The 25,391-nt window shown below is 36.4% G+C and overlaps 1 protein-coding gene across 2 annotated transcripts; it reads left to right on the forward strand.

The window, feature by feature from the left end:
- The first annotated feature begins 233 nt into the window (after positions 1 to 233).
- Positions 234 to 25,183, forward strand: BORA (BORA aurora kinase A activator). Of its 2 annotated transcripts, none has more exons than XM_019652146.1 (12): positions 234 to 320; positions 1,240 to 1,407; positions 3,636 to 3,742; positions 7,075 to 7,120; positions 10,412 to 10,493; positions 14,241 to 14,306; positions 14,857 to 14,913; positions 15,348 to 15,574; positions 16,176 to 16,308; positions 18,756 to 19,363; positions 24,042 to 24,173; positions 25,098 to 25,183. In XM_019652146.1, exons 2-12 carry the CDS (start codon positions 1,255 to 1,257, stop codon positions 25,143 to 25,145), a joined length of 1,659 nt encoding a protein of 552 aa, XP_019507691.1. In that variant the 5' UTR covers positions 234 to 320; positions 1,240 to 1,254; the 3' UTR covers positions 25,146 to 25,183. The 2 variants fall into 2 exon arrangements, with proteins under 2 accessions (XP_019507691.1, XP_019507692.1); XM_019652147.1 differs by lacking the exon at positions 234 to 320 and adding an exon at positions 335 to 554.
- Positions 25,184 to 25,391: the final 208 nt, after the last annotated feature.

The following is a 25,391-nucleotide window of genomic DNA, read 5'->3' on the forward strand; positions in this document are numbered from 1 at the left end:
CGGGCAGGCTCCGCCCCTCGCGCTCGTCGCCAGCGTGAGGCTGCGTTGATTTGAATTTGGAGCTTCGTTACTCAGCGCGGAATGTGAAGCGTGGAGTTGCCATTCGAATTTACTAGGCCGCCTCGATGCGATTGGCTGGTTCGCGAACAGCGGTGCGACGCGATTGGCCAATTGTCCACAAGCCCCGTGCCCTGGTTGGCCTAATACAGCGCGGAAGCGGGGAGTTAAAGAGTCTGCCTGTCGTGGGAGCTGTCCTGGCCTCTCCGGAGCGCCCTGGAGTCGTCTTTGGGTGGCTTCCTTTTTTTTTTGCACACTACTAGGTATGTTCTTTGTAGTTCCTGGCTTTTTCTCCTTCTCAAATTGGAAAGCTCACTTTTCCCGGTCCCGGACCCGCCTGCTGGCTCGCCCCATGGTGAATGGGAGCAGCCAGAGAGCGTGTCCCGAAGAGAGGGACACCAAGAATGAGTGATCGAGCAAGGTGGGGGTGACACCAACGTGAATGTCCTCCACTGCTCTTCACCCAAGGAATCCAGCTGCACTTCAGTCTTCCAAGAGTGTGTTCTTCTTTTTCTCTAATTGTAACCTGCTTTGACTTGGAGCAATGCAGTACCGCCTTCTACCTTGGGGGTTTTAGCAAAAGGAGGATGTTTGAGAGGCAACCAAAGGCCGTTTATTTCCTATCCTTAATCAGTAATACTTCTTTGACGGGGGCAAATTTGCAAGAAAGGCACTTGTGCACAAGCTTCCTCTTCTCTTACTTGTTCATCTCTTGCTTGCTGTAAATAATTGTTGTTTAGTAACCGTAGCTTGATAGGGAATTGCTGGGATATCCAAAGGATGTTTAAAGTGTTTAGAGACTTGACATAATGAATTAAAAACTGCAGGTATAAGTCCTGGAGTTGAAAGGAATTTTGATCCGATTGTAACATATAGTTGCCTCGAAAGTGGACCTGAACTCATTTCCATTTGGTTGACTGTTTATAAGCCACTTCTCTGAGCTTGTTAATTCTGCAGGATGATATCACTGATACCCTGCCTCTCTAGCTTTCAAGGTTGTTTCAAAGATCACTTGAGAAAATGTATGTGATGCTTTTTTGTGAACTATATAAAAAAAAATTCCAAAAGCATTAGGTTTTGAGTTAATTTTTGTGAAATGTCTCTTGAAATCATTTTACTTGTCAAAATGAATGTCTATGGAGCTTTGTAGTTTTATTGTATATACTTCTGATTTCTTTTTAGTTTTTGCTCTGTGCTATGGGAGATGTCAGAGAACCAAAAATGCAAATAACACCGGAAACTCCAGGAAGGATCCCTGTTTTAAATCCTTTTGAAAGTCCTGGTGATTATTCTAATCTCCATGAACAAACTCTCTCCAGTCCTTCTGTTTTTAAATCAACAAAATTACCAGTAAGTTATTCTTACTAGTGTTTGCAAATGATTTTAAATATAAATGTCTTTCTTTACAAGGTAAGGGGGAAATTTATCATGGAGAATATATACCTGGAATGTGCTTTTTTAATTGTAATGTTCATTATAATATAGTTGTTAGGCTAAAAGTAAGTTACCTAGAAGATTTTTTTAGTTAGCAATTCTCTTTTTTTTTTATGGATAACATATTAGCTTCCTGCAATTGTGGGTGTAGCTAGACACTATAGTTGATGATATATCTACTACTACCATGTTAGAGAAGAAGCTATGTCATCTAATTATCTTTTTTCTTTTATTCAGCAAATATTTAAATGCTGCTGTGTGTCAGTGCTAGGCATAGAGGTTACACCATGAACAAGTTAGGGTCATCAGACACAAACTCAAGGAACTTATACTCTAATGCAGGGGTCAGCAAACTTTTTCTGTCGAGAGCCAGATGGTAAATATTTCAGACTTTGCTGGTCATCTAGTTGCTGTTACAACTAATCGCCTCTGTCTTGTATCACAAAAGGAGCTATAGGCAATATGTAAACAAATAAACATGGCTGTGTTCCAATAAAGCTTTATTCATGGGCACTGAAACTTGAATTTCATGTAATTTTCACATCATGAAATGCTTATATTCTTTGAGGTTTCTATCAACCATTCATGGCTTGCAGATTGTATAAAAAAAAGTCAACCTCTACTCTAATGAGATAGACACAACAAAAGAAGTTGATGTGTGCTATGTATGACTATAGTTAAGAACAAGGGTGATATACAAGGGAAAGTGCTCTTTAAGAGATTAGCGAAGGCTTCATCACTTGGCATATTTTAACTGTTATTGGCTACACTGGAGAATTTTTGAAGTCTGATCTTTTAATCTAATAAGTATCTAGAAAACTGCCAAAACTGGGTTGCTGTTTATGTTATATGAGATGTAATCTCAAAATATGGTGAATGTTCAAAAAAAAATTTATTACAGTAAAAGACACATTGCCATTAATCCCCCTCAAAATACTCCCCCTTTGCTTCGAACATACTTACCCCATCATTCTTGTCACTTTCTGAAGCAGTTCTGGAAGTCCTCTTTTGTGAGTGTCTTTAGTTGTGCTGTCGTGGCTGCCTCGATGTCCTGAATTGATTCAAAACGTTTCTTTCATGTTTGACTTTGGGGAAGAGCGAGAAGTTGCACGGTGCCAGATCCGGTGAATAAGGTGGATGAGGACACACCGTGTAATGTTTTTATTTGACAGAAATTGCCTTACCAGAAGCGATGTGTGACACAGAGCATTGTCATAATGGAGGATAAAGTCAAGACACTCAGGAAAGAGGACTTCCAGAACTGCTTCAGGAAGTGGCAAGAACGATGGGATAAGTGTGTTAGAAGTGAGGTGGAGTATTTTGAGGGGGGGTTGATGGCTGTGTGTCTTTTACTGTGATAAATGTTTTAAATTTAAACATTCACCTTATTTTTTTATCACACTTCATACTTTCATATCGACTTCAAGCAGGTATGCAGTAGAGGAAAGTCTTGCAGTTATACAGTTTATATTGAGTCATTAACCTGACCTCATTTTTAACTGAATCATACTAAATCTTATCTGTTAGTCTTAATAATGGAATGACTGCAACTTAATCTTCAAAGCCAGAATGTATGGCATCTCAGGTTTTTAATCCTGAATTGATCAAAAATATATTCTGAATTACAGCTGAGGATTTGCATAAGAGTTTGGTTTAGTTGGACAATTGAGTACAGAAAGGCAGCACTGGTTACCATTTGTAATTATTTTAAGGATCAACCATTTTGTGAGTTTTTGTAGGCACTTCTGTAGTCAGGACTTTAATTTTAGTTCATTATTATTGAAAGTAAAGACTTTTGGTAACTAAGAGATTTTTATTTTAATTTGGGCATATTGCATCACTAATGAGTGTTAATTGTAGAATTTCTATACTGTTTAATACCCTTACTGTGATTTTCCTATTATGCAATTTTAAAAATCACCCAGAGGGGAGATTTGGATATTTTAAAATCAAGTCAGTTGATTTAGTGTGATTTGATTACCATTTGCCATTTAATCTAGTGGTAAAGTCAAATTAAAAATATGAGCTGTAAGATATTTTTATATTAATAACCATTCACTTTATTTTTGAAGTTGACATTGGTTAGCATTTTGATGAACTATTTTAGTTTGCTTTTACTCATAAGCTCACTTTCTTTTGTTAAGACTCCAGGGAAATTTAGATGGTCTATTGATCAACTAGCTGTAATAAATCCTGTAGAAATAGACCCGGAAGACATTCATCGTCAAGCTTTATACTTAAGCCATTCTCGGTAAGTTTTCCTTTCTTTGCCCCGAAGCGTGATGACATACTCTCACATGAAGAGAGATAGGAAATTCCGAAGTTGAATATTTTTATATGTAAAAACATCAGGGAGGAAAAATTATGATGCAGATTTGTCTTATCTAAATGAGTGAGGTCAAAGGACCTGAAAGATTCCCCTGCTAACAGTTCCAAGTCTGGGTAGGAGTCCTTTTCTTTTAGAGATGATCTGTTTCCCCTACTTATGGGACAACTCTGCCTCCTCAGCATTTGGAAGAGGGAAGGGCATTTTGAGATTTGTACCTTTCTACATGATTATGGCTTCTGCCATTGAAATTTTTTTTTTTTTAAGATTTTTATTGAGGAATTGGGGGAGGGGAACAGACAAGTTGCTGTCCTTTTGTTCCTCAGTTTAGTTGTGGAGGACAGCGCTTCACTGGCCCATGTCTGTATTATTGTGCTCTTCCCGGCTGAGGTAAATCGGTCACCAGCCATTGGACAGCCGCTAACGGCAGCCCAGCTCCAGGTCGAGCTGTTGTTCACCATCTTAGCTGTAGAGGGCGCAGCGTCATTGGCCCGCATGTGGGATCCGAACTGGGGCCCTGCTGCTCAGAGCTGACGTCCCAAGCCAGCTCTTAACCAATGCTCGCCACTCGGCCGGCCCTGCCATTGAATTTTGTTTTTTTCTTTTTCGGTGGTAATGGGGAAAAGCAAAATGCTGTTTCATTGTACATTTAGGCAAACCTAAAAATCCCCTTACTAAGTTAAGACACATTGAATGGAAGGGTATCCATTAGCAACAGAGGGAGCTTTTATAGACTTCATCCAACTTTGACATAGGACACCTGGGAATCTGAATTACGTTGTCTTGAATTCTGCCTAGTTATAGTGCAGCCTTAACTGCTTTGTTGATGTGTTGTGTAGGTTTCCAAGCACTAGGGTGCCTCTGACTTGTGCTGCTTAATGATGCCTCGTGTAGTGAGAACATTCACTTCCTTGGTGGAACAGACCTAGTTTTGTATTACAAATTGCAATGATCTGTAATTACAAATTACAGATAACAGTTTTCATTAATAGTTTGAGGGACTCTTTTGTTGATGTCCGTTTTATAGTCTGACTTTCTTTATATCTGGAAAAATTGAATACTGGTATGACCAGCTTTTCATTTTTGGACATATGTTGTCAGTCCAAAATAAAGGGTAACCCTTTTCCCTTTAACTTTAGAATTCAGTCACACAAAGATGTACACATGTTGAGATGCTTTTGCAAATATTTGTCTGGCTTTTCTACTCCTCCTCTTGGCTCAGTAACTTGATGGCCATTCACTCATAATTAATTAACGTCTATCCAAAGTGTTGTAGAAAGGGAATAGAATGAGGATGAGCATAAAAGGGTTTTATTGTAAATCTAAATAATGCCTTTGAAAGAGAAGGTGGAAAGAATATCTAAAAGCAAATGAGTCACAAATGAGACAAATGTTTTATTTCACACAAACTTTATTTTGCCTCTACTCTTCAGTATATTCAACCATGGACACCTGTTACCTACCAAGTCAGGAGATAATTACTGAGCACTGAGGCACTATGACGAACACTGAAGAAGTATAGGATATTATTCCTTCCCTCTAGAGTCGACAACACTATTAACCAAAGTTGTGATACATTTCTGTACTTATTAATAAATGATCTGTTGTCCAAGTGGGTTTATGAATCTTGGCGTCTATCAGTAGATAGATTTGTAATATAGGCAAGGAGGAGAGAGTGGGAAAAAACCCTAAATTTAACTTAATTTACTAATGTAATGCAATGAATAGTTACAGCTTCTACCAAGGATAGTGAGTATACAGGTTGATTCATTATTAGCAACAAGCAATGGCTTTCAGTGTCTCTTCCCATCTAACCCAAGTTCCCTATTTCAGTGCTTCCCACCATTTTCAGGCCATGCTACACATAAAAAATAACTGCAAGGCATACCAATGTAAGCAAAAGATCTGTCCATACAGAAGGTGAACAGTCCTGAAACCCCTCTCCCCTCCAAGGATCTGTTCAGGGCATACCGGTACCCTGTATGCATCATGCCAGTGTCGGTGATATACTCGTCAGGATACTGTACCCTATATGCCTTCTTAGAACCTTCCATGATCTGGCCCTACAGTATTTAGCCAAACTGATTTTCACTGCTTCCAGCAGTTACCTGAATATCTCAAGTTCGTAAAGTCCCTCTGATGAAGCAGCAAAAGGGTTTTGAATGAGGTAATGCTAGATCAGAGACTACTATATTAATACTATATGCTATTAATATTATGCATTGCCATTTTTACCTGGTTATGTCCATGATGCAATAAACAGAACTGAGTTATCCTCAAAATGGCTGTTGTTCAAGCTGAGATATGGGGATTATCATTGTAGTCTTTCTCACAATTCCCTTATTTGAAAAACACACTTGATTTTAGTTTCTGAAATGTGTACATTATTATGTAAGCTTTTTTAAGCCACAAACAGATACACATACATATATGCGAAGAAATTTTGAGAATAAAAAAGTGTCTTACCAATTTATTAATGGAGAGCATATATTCTTTCCTGGAACAGATTAAAGAAGTGGTCTTACAAGGCTAACTGCTGAGTCCTTAGCAAGTATATGCCTTGTGCTTGAGACCCAACATTTTATATTATTGAGTTGTTAGAGAAGTCATGACCCATTTTTGCAATGAAAAACAGAAAAAATACGTCATAACTTTTCCGACAACCCAATAAATCTCATAGCTGGCAAATTTGTGTTATTGTAATTGCATATTGTATCAAAGTGAAAAAAATATTTGAACAAAATTTTATATTGTTAGTGTTTTATTTCATAATTAATAATTTTGCTTATTTATTTAGCTGTCTAAGGATGATAGTTTCTTTTCTCTTTTGGAATAAGTTGATTCTAAAATTACAACTATGATAAACTTGTTATAATTGAAGAAAATGAATTTGGACAATTTTTAAGTTTCTGTGGAATGAAATACTTTTAATTTGTTGTGATTAAAGGATAACGTTTATCCAAATTACTTTCTTTATGTTGTTAATAGTAATTTTTAAATTATATCAGTGTAAGCCTTTGAAAAGAAAATATTACTCCCTTTAAAGTAAATGGAAAAGAGGGAGTTAAGACTAACAGCACAATGCTGAATATCTAAATACTATCATTAACTGTGATAAGATTCCAATTTTTCTTTTAAAATGAGCTTAACATTTGCCAGTTTTCAACAGAAAGAAATTATTTCTTTGAAAGGTTATTTTCCATGTTCAATCAGCTGAAGTAATGGCCTGGTTATTTTTCTTCTTTATCTTTGTATAGAATAGATAAAGATGTGGAAGACAAAAGACAAAAAGCCATTGAAGAGGTAACTTAAAACTGTTACTGATCATTAAACCAGTTAAGCGTCAATTCCGCAGGCATGTCACCTCTTTTAGGATGACTTCCTTCAAATCCTTTGCTGTCCTGGCTCCTCACCAGCTTGCCTGTCCCCCGATGTATGAGCGCCCCTCTGTGCTCCCAGAGGACCAATGCCTTTCAGCTATTTCAGCGCCTCTCATAGTACTTACATACTATTGTAATGATCTATTTAGTGCTTTTCTCCCCTAGACTGAATTCTTTTTTGACTAAATTGTGCTTCCTGCATCCTTTCATTCTCAGGGCCTAGCACAGTTTGTCTTCCTTATATTTTCAGAATATCAATTAGCACAAACTCTGTTTCAAGTTGGAGTTTATATAAAGGAAGTTGAATATTTTCGGAACTTGGAAATCCAAATTGGCATTGGTAATGGGTTTTTTGTTGTTGTTAAAACTTTGGAATTTTAAGACATTGTATTTCATGTAATAACATGTTTTACTAATACAGAGAAAAGGTATATCACACATACAGAGTTTTTAAAAAAATAAAAATAGTGAACTAAGTTTTTCACTTTTGCTTCTTTGTTTGCTAAACTCTTCTTAGAGCTCAAGTAAGGGTTATCTACCTAGTTATCTCCTGAGAAAGTCTTTATGTCATGACAACATTTCTTATTTTTTCTTTTTCCTTCACTAGCCCCCACTACCCGCCTGTATTCCTTAGCTATACTTGTCTCTTCTGCATCCCAAAAGACTTCAGCTATGTCGTGGTGAGAGATCAGGTGATACCTCTGGCCCCTTCACCTATTTTTCTAGTGTCGGTGTTGTTACCTTGTATTTCAGATATAGCCTATTTCTTCAAAAATAGTTTTACGTAAAAATGTGCTTTACTCTAAACATTATCTACTTCTTAGTCTACCTAGTAATTCCAAATTTTCATTCTGGTCCAATCACTTGATTCCCCACCCCAAGTTGAATATTCTCCGATTCTTTCCCATTTCCTAACATTTCAGAAAACATGCTTTCTTTTTAGAACCCTCAACATTAAATGGATGTTCAGAAGACAACTTAAGAAAATGAAGTCAGTGAATAGTAGAGTCAATGTATCAGAAACAAATTAAATTTTTTCATATACATATATATGTATATGTGTGTGTGTATATATGTATATGTGTGTGTGTATATATATCTAAAAATAAAATAAATACACATAGCAAAAAAAAGTTCAAATTGCAAAAAATAAAATCAAATGAAACGAGGAGCCTCTTGTTCACCCATCTCACTTCCTTAAAGTAACTCCTGCAACATTTTATACTTCTGGATTAATTTTATGTATGTCATACCTTGTGTCCTTTAAATATTTTACCCAAACAGGATCATCATTCTCATACTGTTTTGCATCTTGCTTTTTTGCTTCATAATTTTTCTTAGATATTTTTTTATTATCAGCACATACGAGTACCAAATGTATCATAACCTAACCCAGCCCCTACTGATAGATGTTTAGGTTGTGTTTGGTGTTTTTCTATCACAAAAAAATGCTGCAGTGAACACACTTGAATGTATATCTCTGTGTAATTGAATTGTCTTGCTAAGTCAGAGGCTTTGTGTTTTCAGTTTTGGTAAATTTTACCATCTTACCCCCACCAAAAAAAAGTTTGTACCAATTTTTACCCTTAGCTACATTATGATACTTACTGTTTTCTCATAGCTGCACTATTGGTTATTAACAAACTTAATTTGTGCCACTTTTATTACCTAAAAATTTTTTTTTGTAATTAAAGTTTATTGGGATGACAGTGGTTAGTCAAGTTACATAGATTTCAGGTGTACACCATCTACATATCACATTGTGTGTTCATCCAGAGTCAGTTTTTCTTCCATCCCCATATATTTTTTATCCTTTTACCCTTATCTACCACCCCTCCTTCCCTCTTATCCTCTGGTAGCCATTAAACTATTGTCTGTGTCTATGAATTTGTGTTTCTTTATTTGTTTGTCTTGTTCCTTTGTTGTTTTGTTTTATATCCCACGTATGAGTGAAATCGTATGGTTCTCAACTTTTTCTGTCTGATTTATTTCGCTTAGCATAATAATCTCAAGATCCATCCATGTCGCAAATGGCACTGTTTCATCTTTTCTTATGGCTGAGTAGTATTCCATTGTGTATATTTACCACAACTTTATCCAATCATGTATCGAAGGACACTTTGATTGTTTAACTTGTTATTTGGATTTGTATGTCTTTCATTTTGAGTGAACTTGTGCATAGCTTCATAAGTATATGGGTACTTTATATTTCTTTTTTTCTGGGAATTATCTATATCATAATCTCTACCACCCCTCCCTTTTACATCTTTTCTTCATGCATTCATAGGTAGTTTAGTCAAGGAAATTAGTTCTTTGTTATGTTATAGCAAAATACAAAGGAAATGTTATGAATTGCCTCAAAACCATAGAGATGGAAGGGAAGAATACTATTTTAGGCTTAATTTCATATCTATAGGGAAGAGGATAGACATGTAACCAAATACTCTATCTCCATTTGAATATACTGGCCAGTGGTGTGCTGGTAAATCTTTAACAGTTGGCCCTCTGGTTGTGGGAAGAGTATGAGTCTTAGTGATTGCTGCTATCCATGATGTAAATATTCCAACTACGGCCAATTTCAGGGTACTAACATAGTTATCACTAAATAGGAAGAGAAGTGTGGTGGAACACCATTATATGGAGGTATTCTCCCATACAGATACAAAAGATGTACTTTACCTCAGGAGCATGTTATTAGCAAGTGATGATTTTGAGTATTCATTACCTTTATTTTTAATATAATTTATTTAATTGTAACTTAATATAATTTTACTTTTAGTATTGGCTTTGCACAAAATTTTTGAAAATTTAATAGAGCTTGAGACCCAGTACAAGCCAGTTCCAGCACACCATTGATACTGGCTTACTGTCTCCATTTATTCCTTGCTTTTTCATGCTCCCTTTTGTCACCCCCCCCCAAAAAAAATAGTTGGGGATAAATTAAAAGAATTTTCTTTATGATTAATGCCCTTAGTTTAATATGCAAGTTTCAAATTTAAGTGGTTGATTTGCAGCATTAAGATTTCTCTTTATATAGATTTTAAATTTCTTCCATTTTACCTTTGGTCATTTGTGCCTTTAAAGTATTAAAATGTTTAAATATAACTACAAAGTCAATATGTAATGTGTTTGGTGGTTATTTAAAAATAACGTAAGTACCCGTTCATATTTTGGGGGGAATTGATGCCTAATTGTGTGACTTTAATTTTCCTAGTTTTTCACTAAGGATGTCATCGTACCCTCTCCTTGGACTGATCATGAAGGGAAACAGCTTTCAGAGTATCATTCCAGTAAATGTGAGTGTACTGAAAATCATCTGATTAAAAGTGGTAAAACTAAAAAAATCGGTGAATGTAAAGCAACATATAGTGAACTGTCAGTTTATAAAAAGTGCTTTGGTAAGGAACTTACTGTAAATTAAATTTCTAGGTACCAAAGGAGTTAACTATTTAAGGGTTAGGATTCAAAATTTGACTAAAATGTACTGAATTCGGTTTTTTGCCCATTCTATTCTGATTTTAGCTTTTTCTTCATGGCCATTGTGAATATCATTTATCGTGATGGTTACAAAGGATCCATAGATGCAGAAATTGTTAGGATTGAACATAGAGCTGAGTTGTTAGTGATTTTGAAGGTTAACTTTTTAAATGAAATCCTTAAATTGCTTTGCTTTTGTTGCTTTTTAAGTTCTGTTTTCTTTTCTTTTTTAAATTGCTTTGCTTTTTGATAATTTGCTGAGTTCTTATAAAGGTAGAGGAAGGATGGACACTTGGCCTCTAGGACAGTGTAATACAACTGATTATCTGCAAAACTAATAAGGAAATTAAGGGCAAGCCAGTGATCTTTTCAGGGGTTTTTCTACCTCCAGGAAGTTGGTTCTTACATTTGCTCTCACTGTCCTTTGGGTTGTGAGCAGTGTTCAAATATTACTTGTATATATGCATCCCTCATTTCAGTGAAATTACCCACTCTTCTGTGTAGCATACACTAATTATGCTTGCAGCATAAGAGAGTATTTGTTCCATTCTTTATCAAAAACACAATAGTAGGGAAATGGATTGAGTACTTTCCATGGCCAGAAGACTGCTAAGTACTTTTAGTAATTCCTTTCAATAGCTCATATATGAGGTAGGTGCTATTATTATTGGACCATTTCATAGGTGAGAAAACATAGTTTTAGAAAGGTTAGAGCACTTGCTCAGTATTACAGAGATGATAAAAGTGGTAGAACCTGGATTCAAAGCTAGGCATTCTAAGTTCAATTCTGTATTCTCAGCCCTCACAACCTGAAGGTAGCTGCAACAGTGGATGGAGGACCTGGATTGTAGACCTGCTACTATAAACCGGAAAGGGTGACATAATCAAATTATTTAACCTCTTTAGACTTCAATTTTTTATTTATAAATTAAAGCAGTTGAACTACATGGCTGCCTATTAATGACACTTGCAGCTCTAAAATTCTATATCCAACACAACATTTTCATAGACACTGCTTTTTTCCCCAAAATCCTTTAATTTTTGATTTTTGGACAGATGAACTAACCTTTTTAATGTAATCCTTTTTATAAAATAATTTCATATACTAAGTATCCAGTTTTGGTTACAGTGATACAGGATCAGGAAGATGCTAAAATTAAGACAGGTTCTTTTTTTTTTTTTTTTTTTTTAAGATTTTATTAGGGAATTGGAAAAGGGGAACATTGTGTTTTTCCAGGACCCATCAGCTCCAAATCAAACGTGTTGTCCTTCAATCTTAGTTGTGGAGGGCGCAAGCTCAGCTCCAAGTCCAGTTGCCGCTTTCAATCTAGTTGCAGGAGTCCATCTGACAACCTTGTACAGATGAGCCATCCGGCCACCTGTTGGCAGCTCAGCAGCAGCTCAGTTTGGGCGCAGCTCACTGGCCCGTGTGGGAATCAAACCAGTGACCCAGTTGCTCAGAGCTCACGCTTTGCAGCTGGCCCCAAAGACAGGTTCTTTGGTGTGCTAATCCAGCCCATGATGACAGAGAGCAGCACTTAATAGGGTGGGCTCCAGGGCTGTGCTGTCCAATAAGATGTGAGGAGACAGTTCTCCATGGTCTTGAATTTCAGCACATCAAGTGAGGAGTGGTGCTGAGTGGTTTTTTTCCCAAACTGTCTTTTCAAGGATGTTTGTATTGTGAACATCCTTGGAAGACAGAGAGAGTGTGTTCCTGCAGAGCAGAGTTTAGGTTTTGTGTTTTCCTCTGGAGCAGGTTTGCTTGCAGCCTCCTACAAAGAATGGGATTTCCTAAGCTCAGGGTTCCTCAACTGTGATGAAAACCCACTGTGTGTGCCTCATCCACCTGTGCTGTTTCATGTCACCTCCTTGGGTCTTAGGGGGAAAGGAAACTGATGTGAGCATGAACCTCCTGCTGCCTGCTGTGCTGGGAATTGTGAAGTCTTTTGTCTTTGACCCAGAAGCCCAGTGTCTTCAACCAGCATCCGTGGGATGTTGACACGCTAAATTGTCAGCTTGCAAGTAGGGTAAAATCTCAGACTTTTCACAGGTCTTACATATGGTAGCCACTAGCGAAACGTGGCCTTTTAAAATTAAATAAATTAAAATTAAAAATTGAGATTCCTAGTCCCACTATTCACATTTCACGTTTAAGGTGTTTGGACTCCAGTCTAAAGACCAAGGACATGAGGGTTTTCCGCCAGGGGTGGGGGTGAGGGTGCCTTGATTACATTTGCCTCATAGTAGGTCACCCTGCCTACAGCAAAGAAGGCGTTTGATTCTCGAATTTTATTTCTTTACGCATTCTGATAGTATTTAATAGGAGACTAACTCATTCACCCACCCCACCCACTTTCCATTCACCCGTTTACTTATTTAAGTTTATTAGATTACTGGTCTTTATTCTGTTATTTTAAGTTTTCTAGGTTTTTGGGTGTCCTTGCTTTTTCCTTCCTTTTATTTTGCTTATATTAGTAATTTTTGTTATTGTATGTTTTAGTTTTTTATCTAGTGATTTTCAAGTTATGAAGCTTAATATTTAGTCATTAACTTTCTGTTTTTTAAAGAATTCTTTGTAACCATATTTTTGACCCCTGTTGTGAAAAAAACTGAGCATGGTTTTATTTATCAAATTTTAGATTTTGTCAAGATGATTTGGTATTTTAATTCAAACAATTTATGTAAACCCATTTTGCAAAAATGTTAAGCGACAGGATTTGATTAAGGGCATTGAGTATGGCTAACATACATCTTCACCTTTTAAGGTTGACAGCATGGAGAGCAACCATGCTTTCCTTAAAAAGGATTACTTGGTGCCTCCTAATTTGCTTTACAGCAGTAATCCTTCAAGTTTTATCTTTGCGCTCCCTCAAAATTAAAAATAAATAAATAAATGTAACAGAAATATGGCAAATTATACACTTAGATATGCAGACATTTATTTTTTAAATGTAAAATAAAAGTTTCCACAGAAATAGTCTCAGAGATAGAGAGGAAAAACTGATGGTGGCTAGTAGGGAGGGGGTGGATATGAGGGAGAAGGGGAAGGAATTAGATAGCATAAATAGGTAACTATTGCCACAGGGATATGAAAGACAGTTTGGGGAATATAATTAATAATGTTGTAAATATTTTGTAGGGTGTCAGATGGTCACATGTCTTGTTAGGGAGACCACTTCATGGATGGGGTAGAGGCTTGATCGCTGCACTGTACACCTGAAGCTGATGTTGTATAATATTGTATGACAACTATAATTGAATATATATATATAGTCATGAGATATGGAGTATAGTGTGGGAGTGGAGTCAATGGATTTGTAATAGATATGTATGATATCAGGGGCGGGGGGAGTGGGGTGGTGGATTCGGGGAGGGGGGTTGTCACTTTGAGGGGTAAAAAGTATAACTATTGCACTGTGCTGTACACCTGAAACTAATTTTTTTTAAATTTAAAAATAAAATAAAAAGTTTCCACTTTCTTCATTTTCTTACTCTGGAAAAAGTAACCCTAAAGTAAATTAAAAATATAAAATGTGAGTTTTTTTTCACGTAAAATGTTTTTACAGGTATTAACATAAATAATGAATCTCTTATTGGAAGACAGCCGACCAGTGATTCTGAGAAAAGCAATGGTGAGTATGAATACAATCTGAAAAGAAGTATGTTCCACTGTAAGCTACATTTAAGTTTAAATTCAGTTCATGTGGTAACACTTTAGAATTGAAATTGTTTACTTTTTATGAATGCGTTCGTCATATGAGAGCTGACTTTTAAAAACCATTAGACTAAATACATCCAGCCATGTTTTAGAAATAGCAATATTGTGTTGTTTTCTTATTCAGAGCATGGGAATTGATTTCTGGTTTTGGAAAGCATATTTTTTTAAATTTGTTAATATTGGGAAATCAATCCCCAGATATGGACTGGCTTATTTTTTTGATTCAGGTGCCAGCAAAACAATCATGAGTTCACTTTAACCATTGACAGGTTTACATCAGTGCTAGAAAATGTGGGAAACATCTTATATAGGAGAATGGCTTGTTATGTAAGAGATGCACAAATGAAACAGTTCGGTCAGCGGAACACCACGGGGCGATGGTTGATTGGGAAGCACATGCTACATGGGATGTGCTCGGATTGATTTATCCATGTTTGTATTTTTTTTTATCTGCTTGTTTCTAGCTGCTTGTCAGACTTTGCTGTCTCTTCCTGTGGATTTTAATTTAGAAAATATATTAGGTGAGTATTGTATTTATTTAAGTCTTCAATAACTTAAAAGATTTTGTTTTGATGGCTTTTTGTAAGTGTGTGGCAATGCCTTTTTCTAAAAAAGGGAAACCATCCTGAAATTTCTACTTTTTTTTTTTTTTTCAATCTGGCTTGAATTAGTCTTTTTATCATAATGAACTTTACTTTAGACATAAACTACTTATAGACACATCTTATACTAATAATGGAGCATATACTATTAGTGTATACTAATAATGGAGCACTGAAAAAGAAGAAATAATTCCATATTTCAAACATCACATACACCATTAAGCTTTGCCCTCTATTTCAAAACAATTCAAACATATAGTACATGGTGGTTTTTTAAAATATCAGGTAACTGAAGTATAATTGTTCTTCAAAATAACTAGCTTTGCCTTTTATTCTGTTAACATTAAATATAGGTGACTATTTTAGAGCTGATGAATTTGCAGATCAGTCTCCTGGCAACCTCAGTTCTTCATCCCTCAGAAGAAAACTATTTTTAGATGGCAGCGGAAGTATCTCTGAGTCCTTACCTCCATCGTCTCCCAGAAGTCCTCGCAGTGGTGCTCAAGCATCACTTGAGGTTTTCTGTTCGATAGATTTATCTCCTGTACAGTGTAGGAGCCCAGTGCAGACACCAAGTTCGGTAAGAAGTGTATTAGAAGTGGCTGGTTAGTTTGCTGTATATATACCTGGACCTTGATGCTCATACTGCACTCAAGAGAAATAGTCGCTTTTTGGGTTTTATATCTCATGAGGATTAGATTAGTTCACATTTTGTCATTTGTCAGGAATATTTTGGGTCAGACTTTTCAGTTTTGCATTTAGAGGTAAATGGGATAACCAAATTTGTCATGTGTCTCAAGGAATTTCAATATATTTACTGAATTACAATGTAAGATTTTCACTGTAACACAATTGGATTGACATTAATGGAGTAATTATTTAACAGTTTTTCATAAACAGCTGCTTAGTATAAAATACAATGGTTTGTTTAAATCCAGTGCATTTATATTTTATTTTGACTGACATATTCTCTTTCAAAGCTTTTGTAATAATCTTAGTTGTCCTTGTTACAAGATGCCTTGACTTTCGGCATCTTTCTTTTGGGGGAATGACCAGAGTTTATATGATCTACTTTATAAATGTGTTTTGAAGATGAAGATAAATAGCATATGGTATAATGAGTTGAGGAAGGAACCATATAGTTTTATTTATTTATCTTTATTTATTTATTTTTATCATAGGGGCAGTTTTCTTCCAGCCCTATTCAGGGTAGTGCAAAAAAATACAGTTTGGGAAGTATAAACAGTCCTTCACCTATTTCTTCACCCACTTTCTCACCAATTGCATTTAAAATAGGAAAGACACCACTCTCAGGTATGTCTCATAATAAAATACCTAAATTTAAATTTTTATATCATGAATATTTGATATTAAAGAGGCTCTTTTTAGCTTGTTCTAACTGTAGAGCTCTAAATGACCATTAACCTTTTAAAATTTAGAAACTTTGGGTTCTTTGTTTTTTACAAGAGGAGCAATTTACCTTCATAAACTGAGATTCTTGGCAAAGTTCTACTCTAGTGTTAAATACAGGTAATTTGATATCAAATTTTTTTATAAAGGGAATCAAAGATATCAGTTTTAGAGGTAAGTTGGTTTTGGTATGCTTTGTTTTTGCTTCTGACCTGTAGATCCACACTTTGGTTTTGGATATTCAAATTTTGAAAAGATATATTTGTTTGAGTAAGGTTTTTAAAGCAAATAGAGCATGTGGTATTTCTCTTTGCAGTATGTCAGTTTCTCTGAAAAAAATTATAGCACTTTTTAAAAATTATTCACAAAAAAAACCCTATTCATAGTAAATAAAATTGGAAGACTGAAACAGTATTTTTTGTTAGTTTTTCATGTGTGTATTTATCTCCATATACATAGATACACACACACACACACACACACACACACACACACACACACACACACACACAGAGTTTTATATCCTTTTTTTCACAAAGCATTTTATTATGAGTATTTTCATAGGTCATTCAAGTCTTTTATTATTGTCTGAAACCATGATTTTGAATTACTGTATATTATTCCATTTCATGGATGTATCATTTGTTTTCAACCATTGATAAATATTTAAATTATTTCTAACTTTTTAAATCACATACCTAATGATTATCCTTGTATATACATTGTGTTATACATATTTATATCTTTGGTTAAATTCTCAGAAGTAGATTTATTTGGTCAAAAGGGGTGAATGTATTTAAGGCTTGATGAAATTTGTCAAATTTTCTTCATAAAAGGTTGTACCAATTGAAATTTTCATCAATAGTATATAAGAAAGTCAGTTTCTCCCCATACAGAAACACTGGTTTTATCACTCCTTTTGAAATTTGTTAATTTGGTACATTACAGAAAGGTCTCTTACTGTTTTAATTTTTGTATCTTTGATTATTATGACGTTCAATTCTTTCTAAATTTTTATTAGTCATTTATGTTGGGGTGGGAGGTTATTCAGACTTGAGCATTTTTGTTAAACAAATGGTCTCTTATTGCTTTAACTTCCATATTTTTTATACTTCTGTGACTTAACACTTCATGTGTTTATTTACCATTGGGAAGATTGTTTCTGCTTTTACCCAGCTTTTTAAAACTTTTTTTAAGCCAATGATATTACAAAAACTATTACATTTTAAAGCATTTTTATCATTTTAATTATCATTGTTAAGCTCTTTATTATTGCAAATATTTTAGTTTTTTGTTTGCATTTTAATGTTGCTTATAGTATTTTGCATAAACACATAGATTTTTATATACAGAAGTTCCCCTTATCCACAGAAATACGTTCCAGAACCTCCAGTGGATACCTGAAACTATGCATAGTACTGAACCCTATCTATACTGTGTTTTTTCTTATACATACATACTGTGATAAAGTGTAATTTATAAATTAGGCACAGTAAGAGAATAACAATAATTACATAATAAAATAGAGCAATTATACCAATAGACATCAATAAAAGCTAGGTGAATGTGGTGACTCTCTCTCGTAACTGATCTGATACCTGAGCCAGCTGCGAAGTGGCTAACAGGTGGGCAGCATATACAGTGTAGAGATGCTGGGCAACGGGACCATCTTTGTCCCGGGTGTGATGGAGCGGGATAGCATGAGATTTCATCAGGCTGCTCAGAACGGCGAGAAATTTAAAACTTACTGTTTATTTCTGGAATTTCCCATTTAATGTTTTTGGACTGTAATTGACCTGCAGGTAACTGAAACCACAGAAAATGAAAGCAAAGATAAGGGGGACTACTGTATTTCATTTCTCCGGTACAGCTATTAATTTGTAGCTGTCAGCTCATTTACTCATTCTTTGTATTCAAATATTATTATAGTAGCAATATGCTTGTGAGGAACTAATTCTCAGCAAGTATTTTAATTTAAAAAAGGGAAAGTGGGGCCGGCCAAGTGGCTCAGTTAGGTAAGAGCTTGCTCAAGAGCTTGAGCTCTGAGCAACAGCGGCTCGATTCCCAGCCCGAGCTGAGCAGCCACTGAGCTGGCAACAGGTAGCAGGATGGCTCAGCTTAAAAAAAAAAAAGGGAAAGTGCCAGGGGAATGATTTTTTAAGAGCCTCATTTTACTTACTGAGACACATTCATTTGTGCTATTGCTTTTAACTCCAAAGTTTTACTTGAGTAAAGAGCACAACTATTAATAGAAACCCATTTTTTTTCTGGCATGAAACATGATTACCATTTCGTAAGGCTTTTCCATTTTTGTGTTCTTATGATGTAATTTTTCCCTCCCAATCTTTTAGAACAAAGGAGGTTTACTTTGCACTCTCCTGATGCTTCGTCTGGAATACATTCTAATGGAATTTCTAATCAGTGTATCAGGAGTCCTTATATAGATGGCTGCTCACCAATTAAAAATTGGTCTCCTATGAGACTTGAGATGTACAGCGGTGGTACTCAGTATCGGACCTCGCTGATTCGGATACCTTTTACTCTGGGGGCTCCCAGTGAAGACGAAGAAGATAAAGCGAGTATGCCTTCCACGGCTGCCTCGTCACCCGCCATGGAAACTGCTGGAGGCCACCCGAGGCAGCTGAGAGGTGACGCTTCTCCATGTGGCACACATGTGCTAGTGACCGCCATGTCTGTGACACAGAATCAGTCCGGTGCAGCTGCGAAAGGCTTAGCACTGCTGCAGGAGGCTGAGAGTGAGGAGAATAACACTGTGGATATGGTGGATCCTATAGAGACAGCAGATGAGAACACCTGGACTAAGGAGCCACTTGACAATGGCAGTTTACCCATGACTGACTCTGTGAGTGGGATTGCCTTCAGCATTGAGAGCTCTCATATGTGCATGTCGCCTCTGGCAGAGAGCAGTGTCATTCCTTGTGAGAACAGTAACGTTCAGGTAAAGTACTGTAATGCTCTGTAGTCCTTGACTCGCTGCCTTGGTGTTCTTTATCCTTTCTTCTCGAAGATTATGGTAAGAGAAAATGCATTACATGTGAGGACTATAGCGTATTTTTTTTAATATCAATACTAGTTGACATCAAGAGGGTTAGTTTCTTGTAATTTGGACTGGTAATGCATATTTAATATTCACATTAACTGGTACTATTTGGAGTGGGAAAAGATGAGAACAGAAAAGAAATCAAGCTGCTCTGTTTTACAGACTGCTAGAGTCAGACAACTTGTTAGGATTCATCTTTCTGTGGAGCTAGTGCCAAAGGAATTCAGTTTCTGGTATACTATTTATATTCTAAAAACACAGTAATTTTTTTTTTCCTTTATATGATTTAGGAAGAAAAAAACTTGAGTTTAGAGCACTTTTATGTATTTTTTTGTTCTTTTAAAAATGTGATTTTATAACCAACAGTGTCCATGTAATCAAACATTTCCAATTTGGCAATATCTGGCAACAGGAAAGCATGATTCATTTGACAGACGTACTTCATAGCCAGCACTTACTTTCAGAAAGACATTTTTTCCATTAATTGCAATATTCTTTGATCTGAGAATTTTGAAAGAACTTTAAAATATTGAGCAAGACAATTCTTACCTGCCGTTTCATAGTAAAAATATCTGACACTTTGTAGCTTTACTACATGCCAGATGTTATTCTGAGTACTTTGCATGTGTTAATTTGTTTAATCTTCACAACAGTCGTGTGAAAGAGGTATACTATTATCCCCATTTTACAGATGAGGAAACTGAGGGTCAGAGAGGTTAAGTAAATTGCCCATATGGCTAGTAAGTAAGTGATGAAGCCAAGATTTGAACCCTGGTCATCTGGCTTTAGAATCCATGTTCTTTAATCCAAGTGAGTACTGACTCGTAGTAATAGCTAATACTTACACAGTGTTTCAGTGTGCCAGGCACCACTCTTCTAACCGCTTTTTGTATCTATGAATTCATTTAATTCTCACAACAACCCCATAATACTTTAGTGCTGTCAGTTTGGGCATGCTACAGTGTAAAACTCATAGAGGGACTGTAAGTGACCCAAAATTACATATAATCTTTTTCTTTTTTTTTTTTTAAGATTTTTATTGGGGAATTGGGGGAAGGGGAACAGACAAGTCACTGTCGTTTTGCTCTTCAGTCCAGTTGTGGAGGACATCGCCTCACTGGCCCAAGTTGGCACCATCATTGCACTCTTCCCGGGCGAGGCACATCAGTCGCCGGCTTCTGGACGGCCGCTCACGGCGGCTGCTGGCCCATGGCAACCCACTGCCACAGGGGCTGCAGCCTACATCGTCGCCGGTGACTCACAGCAGCCCAGCTCCAGGTTGAGCTGTTGTTCAGCATCTTAGCTGTAGAGGGCAGTGTCACTGGCCCTCATATGTGGGATCCGAACCTGGGCCCTCTGGGGTCCCAAGCCAACTCTTAACCATCGCACCACTTGGCCGGCCCTACATATAATCTTTTGCTCTTATTTTTATGCCTATATTATGTATCCTCACTTCTAGGATCATTGCAAAAAAATGAACAAACAAGAAACCACTAGAATCCCTTGTACCTACATTAGCTTCTAAATTTGGTTCCTAAGTTAAAAAGCACATACAGTCTAACTTAGCTTTAAAGGTATAGTGAACTTCTTTTTCCCTTTCCGTTTTTCTCATTACCTCTTTTTTCAGAGCATCTATAGAAGAATAAAACACTTTAATTGAAATACACCTTAATCATCCAATCCAACTACCCATTGGAAGCCTATATCATTACTAAGTTGTCATCGCTCCATCTGTAGTGGAGTACCTGAAGAGACATTCCAGTCCATTTTGGGACTTCTCTTACTATTATAAGCCTCTTCCTTGCATTGAGCTAAAATATGGTTCTGTCTGTGATATCTACCAATCAGTTTCAGTTTTACCCTTTGGACCATATAGTTTAAAAATATTTTTATACATTCTTATTTTCCTACCACAGAGGTAGCTTTCAAGCATTCCAAGACAGCCCTATTTTCCCAGGACCTTTTGAGTTGCTTTTTTGTGCATGGGTTGCCGTCCCAACCCCGTACATGGGTGTATTGTACTCAGCTATCATCCTTGAATATCTTTTCATCATATGGCGAATTCTCCTGTGTTCTGTAGCTGGGGGGTCCTGGGGTGAGGGGAGGGCAGGCAGCTAGCGCATCTCTAAAGGACATGAGGCACATAGGCTCGGAAAACAAATGGCAGATTTTAGTTTCTTTCCTAGCTGTTAGTTTTATAAATTTCAGCAAGTCACTTCTTTGAGCTTGTTTCCTCTTATTTAAAAAATGGGAATGATAATAGCATTGTAGGATAATGGTATGATCATCGTGATTTGAGTTGATATAACTAACAGTGCCTGAACACTGTTTTCAATATGTAATGGGCGACCGGGTCCTCTGTGAAAGGTAGCAAGAGGGACAGACAATGAGGATGAAGATGAGGGAAGAGCTAAAGTGCCGAGGCCAGATGTCAAGGAACGCACTGTAAGGCACAGTGGTTGTCAGTAGTGAATCTTGAAGGTTTTTAAAAGACCACATCTGATTTATGTGGGAGAAAAATAAATTTAGTAGCAGTGTGTAGGGTGACTGGCAGTAGAAACATCATTTTTAGTCAGCATAGTCCAACTGGAAGAATGGAAACACTGCAATCAGAACTAAGTTTAGTTATTTATGGGCTGTGGGATCTTAAGGCAAGATCCACTTAAGAGTGAACAGAGCATGACTTTCGTTTAAACATCTCATCCTGAAACACCTCATGTAAAATGATGCTGATGCCTTTCTGCCTTTGGGGAGTCTGCGTGGTACACGCTAAGCATCGTCATGGGTCGGGGTCTAGATGAGAGCCAGTGGGATCAGGCACCATCCTATGGGGTGCCCATTGCTCCTTCTCTTCCTACAAAGCGGGACAAACTCCTGTGTGCCTTACTTACTCCCTACTGTACTATTAACTTCCCTTGATATAGTCGGTTATATATTTAGTTTGATTTATATAAGCCAGTGGTTTGGCACTGGTGAATAACAAAAGGAAGAGTACGTAATTGGCAGATTCTCTGAAAGCAATCCTCTGATTACACTTTTGACCAAATAGCTGTTGAATGATAGCCAAACAAGATGTTTCCCCTGGGATGGTAATACTTCTTTTTTACACGTTACAAGGGTTTTGTTCAAATGGAATGTGACTCTCTGTAGTGAACAAATACGCATCCATCCCTGAAAACTGCAAACTTTTAAGATGATGATGAAATGCACTTTTTAGGCTACTGTTGGTATGGGGTCAAAAGTATATCTTTCCCTTCCCTCTGATCCTAATCTGAAGAAAAAGGCGTAAGTGCAAGGCGAATCCTTGTGGGGTTTTGTGTTGTTTGTGCTCATGCTACGCAGGTAAATGCAGTGTGTAGTGGACAGGATGGGCTTTGGAGCCTCAGGTCTTCGTCACCTCATGCTGACATTGAGTTAGCCTTTCTGAGCCCTACCTTCCTCACATGTGAAGTTACGAGTGTTGTAGTTAGGAGAAATAAGAATGGTATTTACAGTGCCAGAGAGGGCCTGGCACATTTTTAGGCACTCAATCATTATTTATTATATATGTACCAACACTGAAGTTTGCTAGAATCCGTTTTGTCTTGCTCTCTTGGGAGGTAACAGTGTATCATAGAATGCTACAATTTCAATTAAATGAAAGGTGAACTAACACCTAGAGCCATTTATATGTTATTATGAAGCTAAGATTGTTATTTCAACACTGGGTGTGAATTAAATTGAGCCCACCTTTTTAAAAATGTGTAGTTTTGAGTACTCTTAAAGGTGGCACGCCTTTTAAATTATTTAGAGATGTAACCAAAGCCATTTAAAGGTAAGCTTGGCAAATGAGTTGGAAGGTGAAGTTGAATGTAATCCTCACTTTCTTCTTAGTGTGATCACAAAGTAACAGGAGAGCATGTTCATGACTTGTTCACTGATTCTGAAGTACAAGATGTATTAGAAGGAATTACTGTATTTCCCCATGTATAAGACGTACTTTTTCAAAAAAAAATTTGGGGTCTAAAAACTGGGTGTGTCTTATACAGTGGTTGTAGATTTCAAATGCCACAGATGGAACTGAGGATGAGACAATATATGAAGACAGTGATTCGTCATCAGACACAGAAGAGGACAAGCTAACGGTTGAGAGTTTTGACAGTGATGAGGAGTTGTATGAATTTTATGATTAATAAAACTTGAGTTCAATACCTTTATGTAATATTTTTTTTCAAATTTTGGGCCCCAAAATTAAGGTGCGTCTTATACATGGGAGCATCTTATACATGGGGAAATACGGTATAAAGTGACTACTTTGAAGAACCAGTTCTACATAGAACTACCTTTTATGTTTATACATTACTTTTAAATTTTATTCAATATATTGTTACATTGTATTCAATTGTAATAGTATATATTCCCTTATTTTAAAATTTTACAATTTATATAATTACATAAAATTGTATTTGTGTATATATAAATGTTTTATTTTAAATAAATTTACTTAAGCACAAAAGTTCCTCAAAATAAATTGTGGATTAAGTGAATTGGCTTGCAGTGTTATCCTTAGTCTTTTTTTTCTCCTCACTCTTGTCAGATGGATAGTGGCTATAATACACAGAGCTGTGGAAGCAACATTATGGATACGGTTGGGGCAGAAAGTTACTGCAGAGAGAGTGATGCACAAACCCTGGAAGTCGAGAGTAAATCTCACGTTTTCAATAGACAGGTATGGAAAAAACTTGATATGGTTGTAGGTTATAAGTGTTTATAAATGTGACTTTTTTGGTCCATTTTTTTCTGCATTTTGCCTAAATGTTTATCATTTGTTTATGCCTCATCCTATCATCAGGTGATTTAACGGCAGAAGGTGGTTTTTAAGTGGAAGCACTTCGTTTTCCTAACTCCTCTGCTCTTAGTATAAGAGGAGAGGTTGGGGAGGGAGAGCCAGCCCTGCTTTGGAATTAGTGCTTGAAATCAGTTCCTTAAAACTAAGGAAGAGTTGATGGTGCCAAAGAGGCGAGTCAGAGGTTTTTGCTTCCTATTGTCTCACAGCTAAACATAAAGAATTTTTATTATTAGAGAGGGAAATAGTACAGTTGAGAGGCTATACATCTAATTAAGAACACTCAAAGGTACAGGCTCTTTTCTAAAATCCAAGTCTTGATAGATTTTGGATGCGGAATGAGATAACACATAGGTATCATATACTATTTATACAAATATATCTAGGTGAGGGGACATCTACTGAACCTTCTAGACAGGATGGTTGTAATTTTATTTCATATTTGAAGAAACCCGTAACTTTAGGCACTAATCAAGAGAAACTTTCATAAATATTCCAATTTACTAATACACAGAATAAGCATCAAGTGTACTACTGAACCTAGCTCTCCAAATGAATATTAAGTTTTAATATGGAGGCCACTTATTTTCCGTCCTTCATTTTATCATGAGGTTGGCTCATAGTTGTCCATTTAAAAGTAAGTGAGCATTAAGATACAGGAAGTACTCTTTTGTGACATAAAATATTGATCTGTAAAAAAAACTTATTTCACTGTCCCTTCAGGTTTTAAAAACAGTTTTCATTATAGTTGCACCCTGGAGTGGTCCTATTTAACCTGAAAATAAGGTATTTTCTTCTCTTTCACAGCAAAACCATACAACGCAGAGGTGTTGGATGAAAACAGCAAATCCTTAATGGAGCAGTCCACGGAGTTCCTTTCAGAACCAGACTTGCTGAATAGCTCCTCGCATATGTGATTGTGATTGGGAAAAAATGCTTCAGTGAACATGCTTAGCTTTTTCTCTTTCCCTACTTAATGTGAAAAATCAAGGGCTTAATTTAGTGACATAGGAACAACGAAAAATCTCCTGAAACTTTCAACAAGTTGCTGAAGTACAAGTTTATTTTTTATCAATAAATATTTTTGTACTTACCTTGAGT

The sequence above is a fragment of the Hipposideros armiger genome, unplaced genomic scaffold, assembly GCF_001890085.2.
Source record: "Hipposideros armiger isolate ML-2016 unplaced genomic scaffold, ASM189008v1 scaffold_174, whole genome shotgun sequence".
Classification (NCBI taxonomy): Eukaryota; Metazoa; Chordata; class Mammalia; order Chiroptera; family Hipposideridae; genus Hipposideros; species Hipposideros armiger.

Bases quoted from the DNA above. Each gene is read 5' to 3' on its own strand.
- BORA (XM_019652146.1), top strand. From the start codon at position 1,255: ATGGGAGATGTCAGAGAACCAAAAATGCAAATAACACCGGAAACTCCA. The intron at 14,307-14,856 runs GTGAGTATGAAT...GCTTGTTTCTAG, and splicing joins TGATTCTGAGAAAAGCAATG to CTGCTTGTCAGACTTTGCTG. The intron at 15,575-16,175 runs GTAAGAAGTGTA...TTTTTATCATAG, and splicing joins CAGTGCAGACACCAAGTTCG to GGGCAGTTTTCTTCCAGCCC.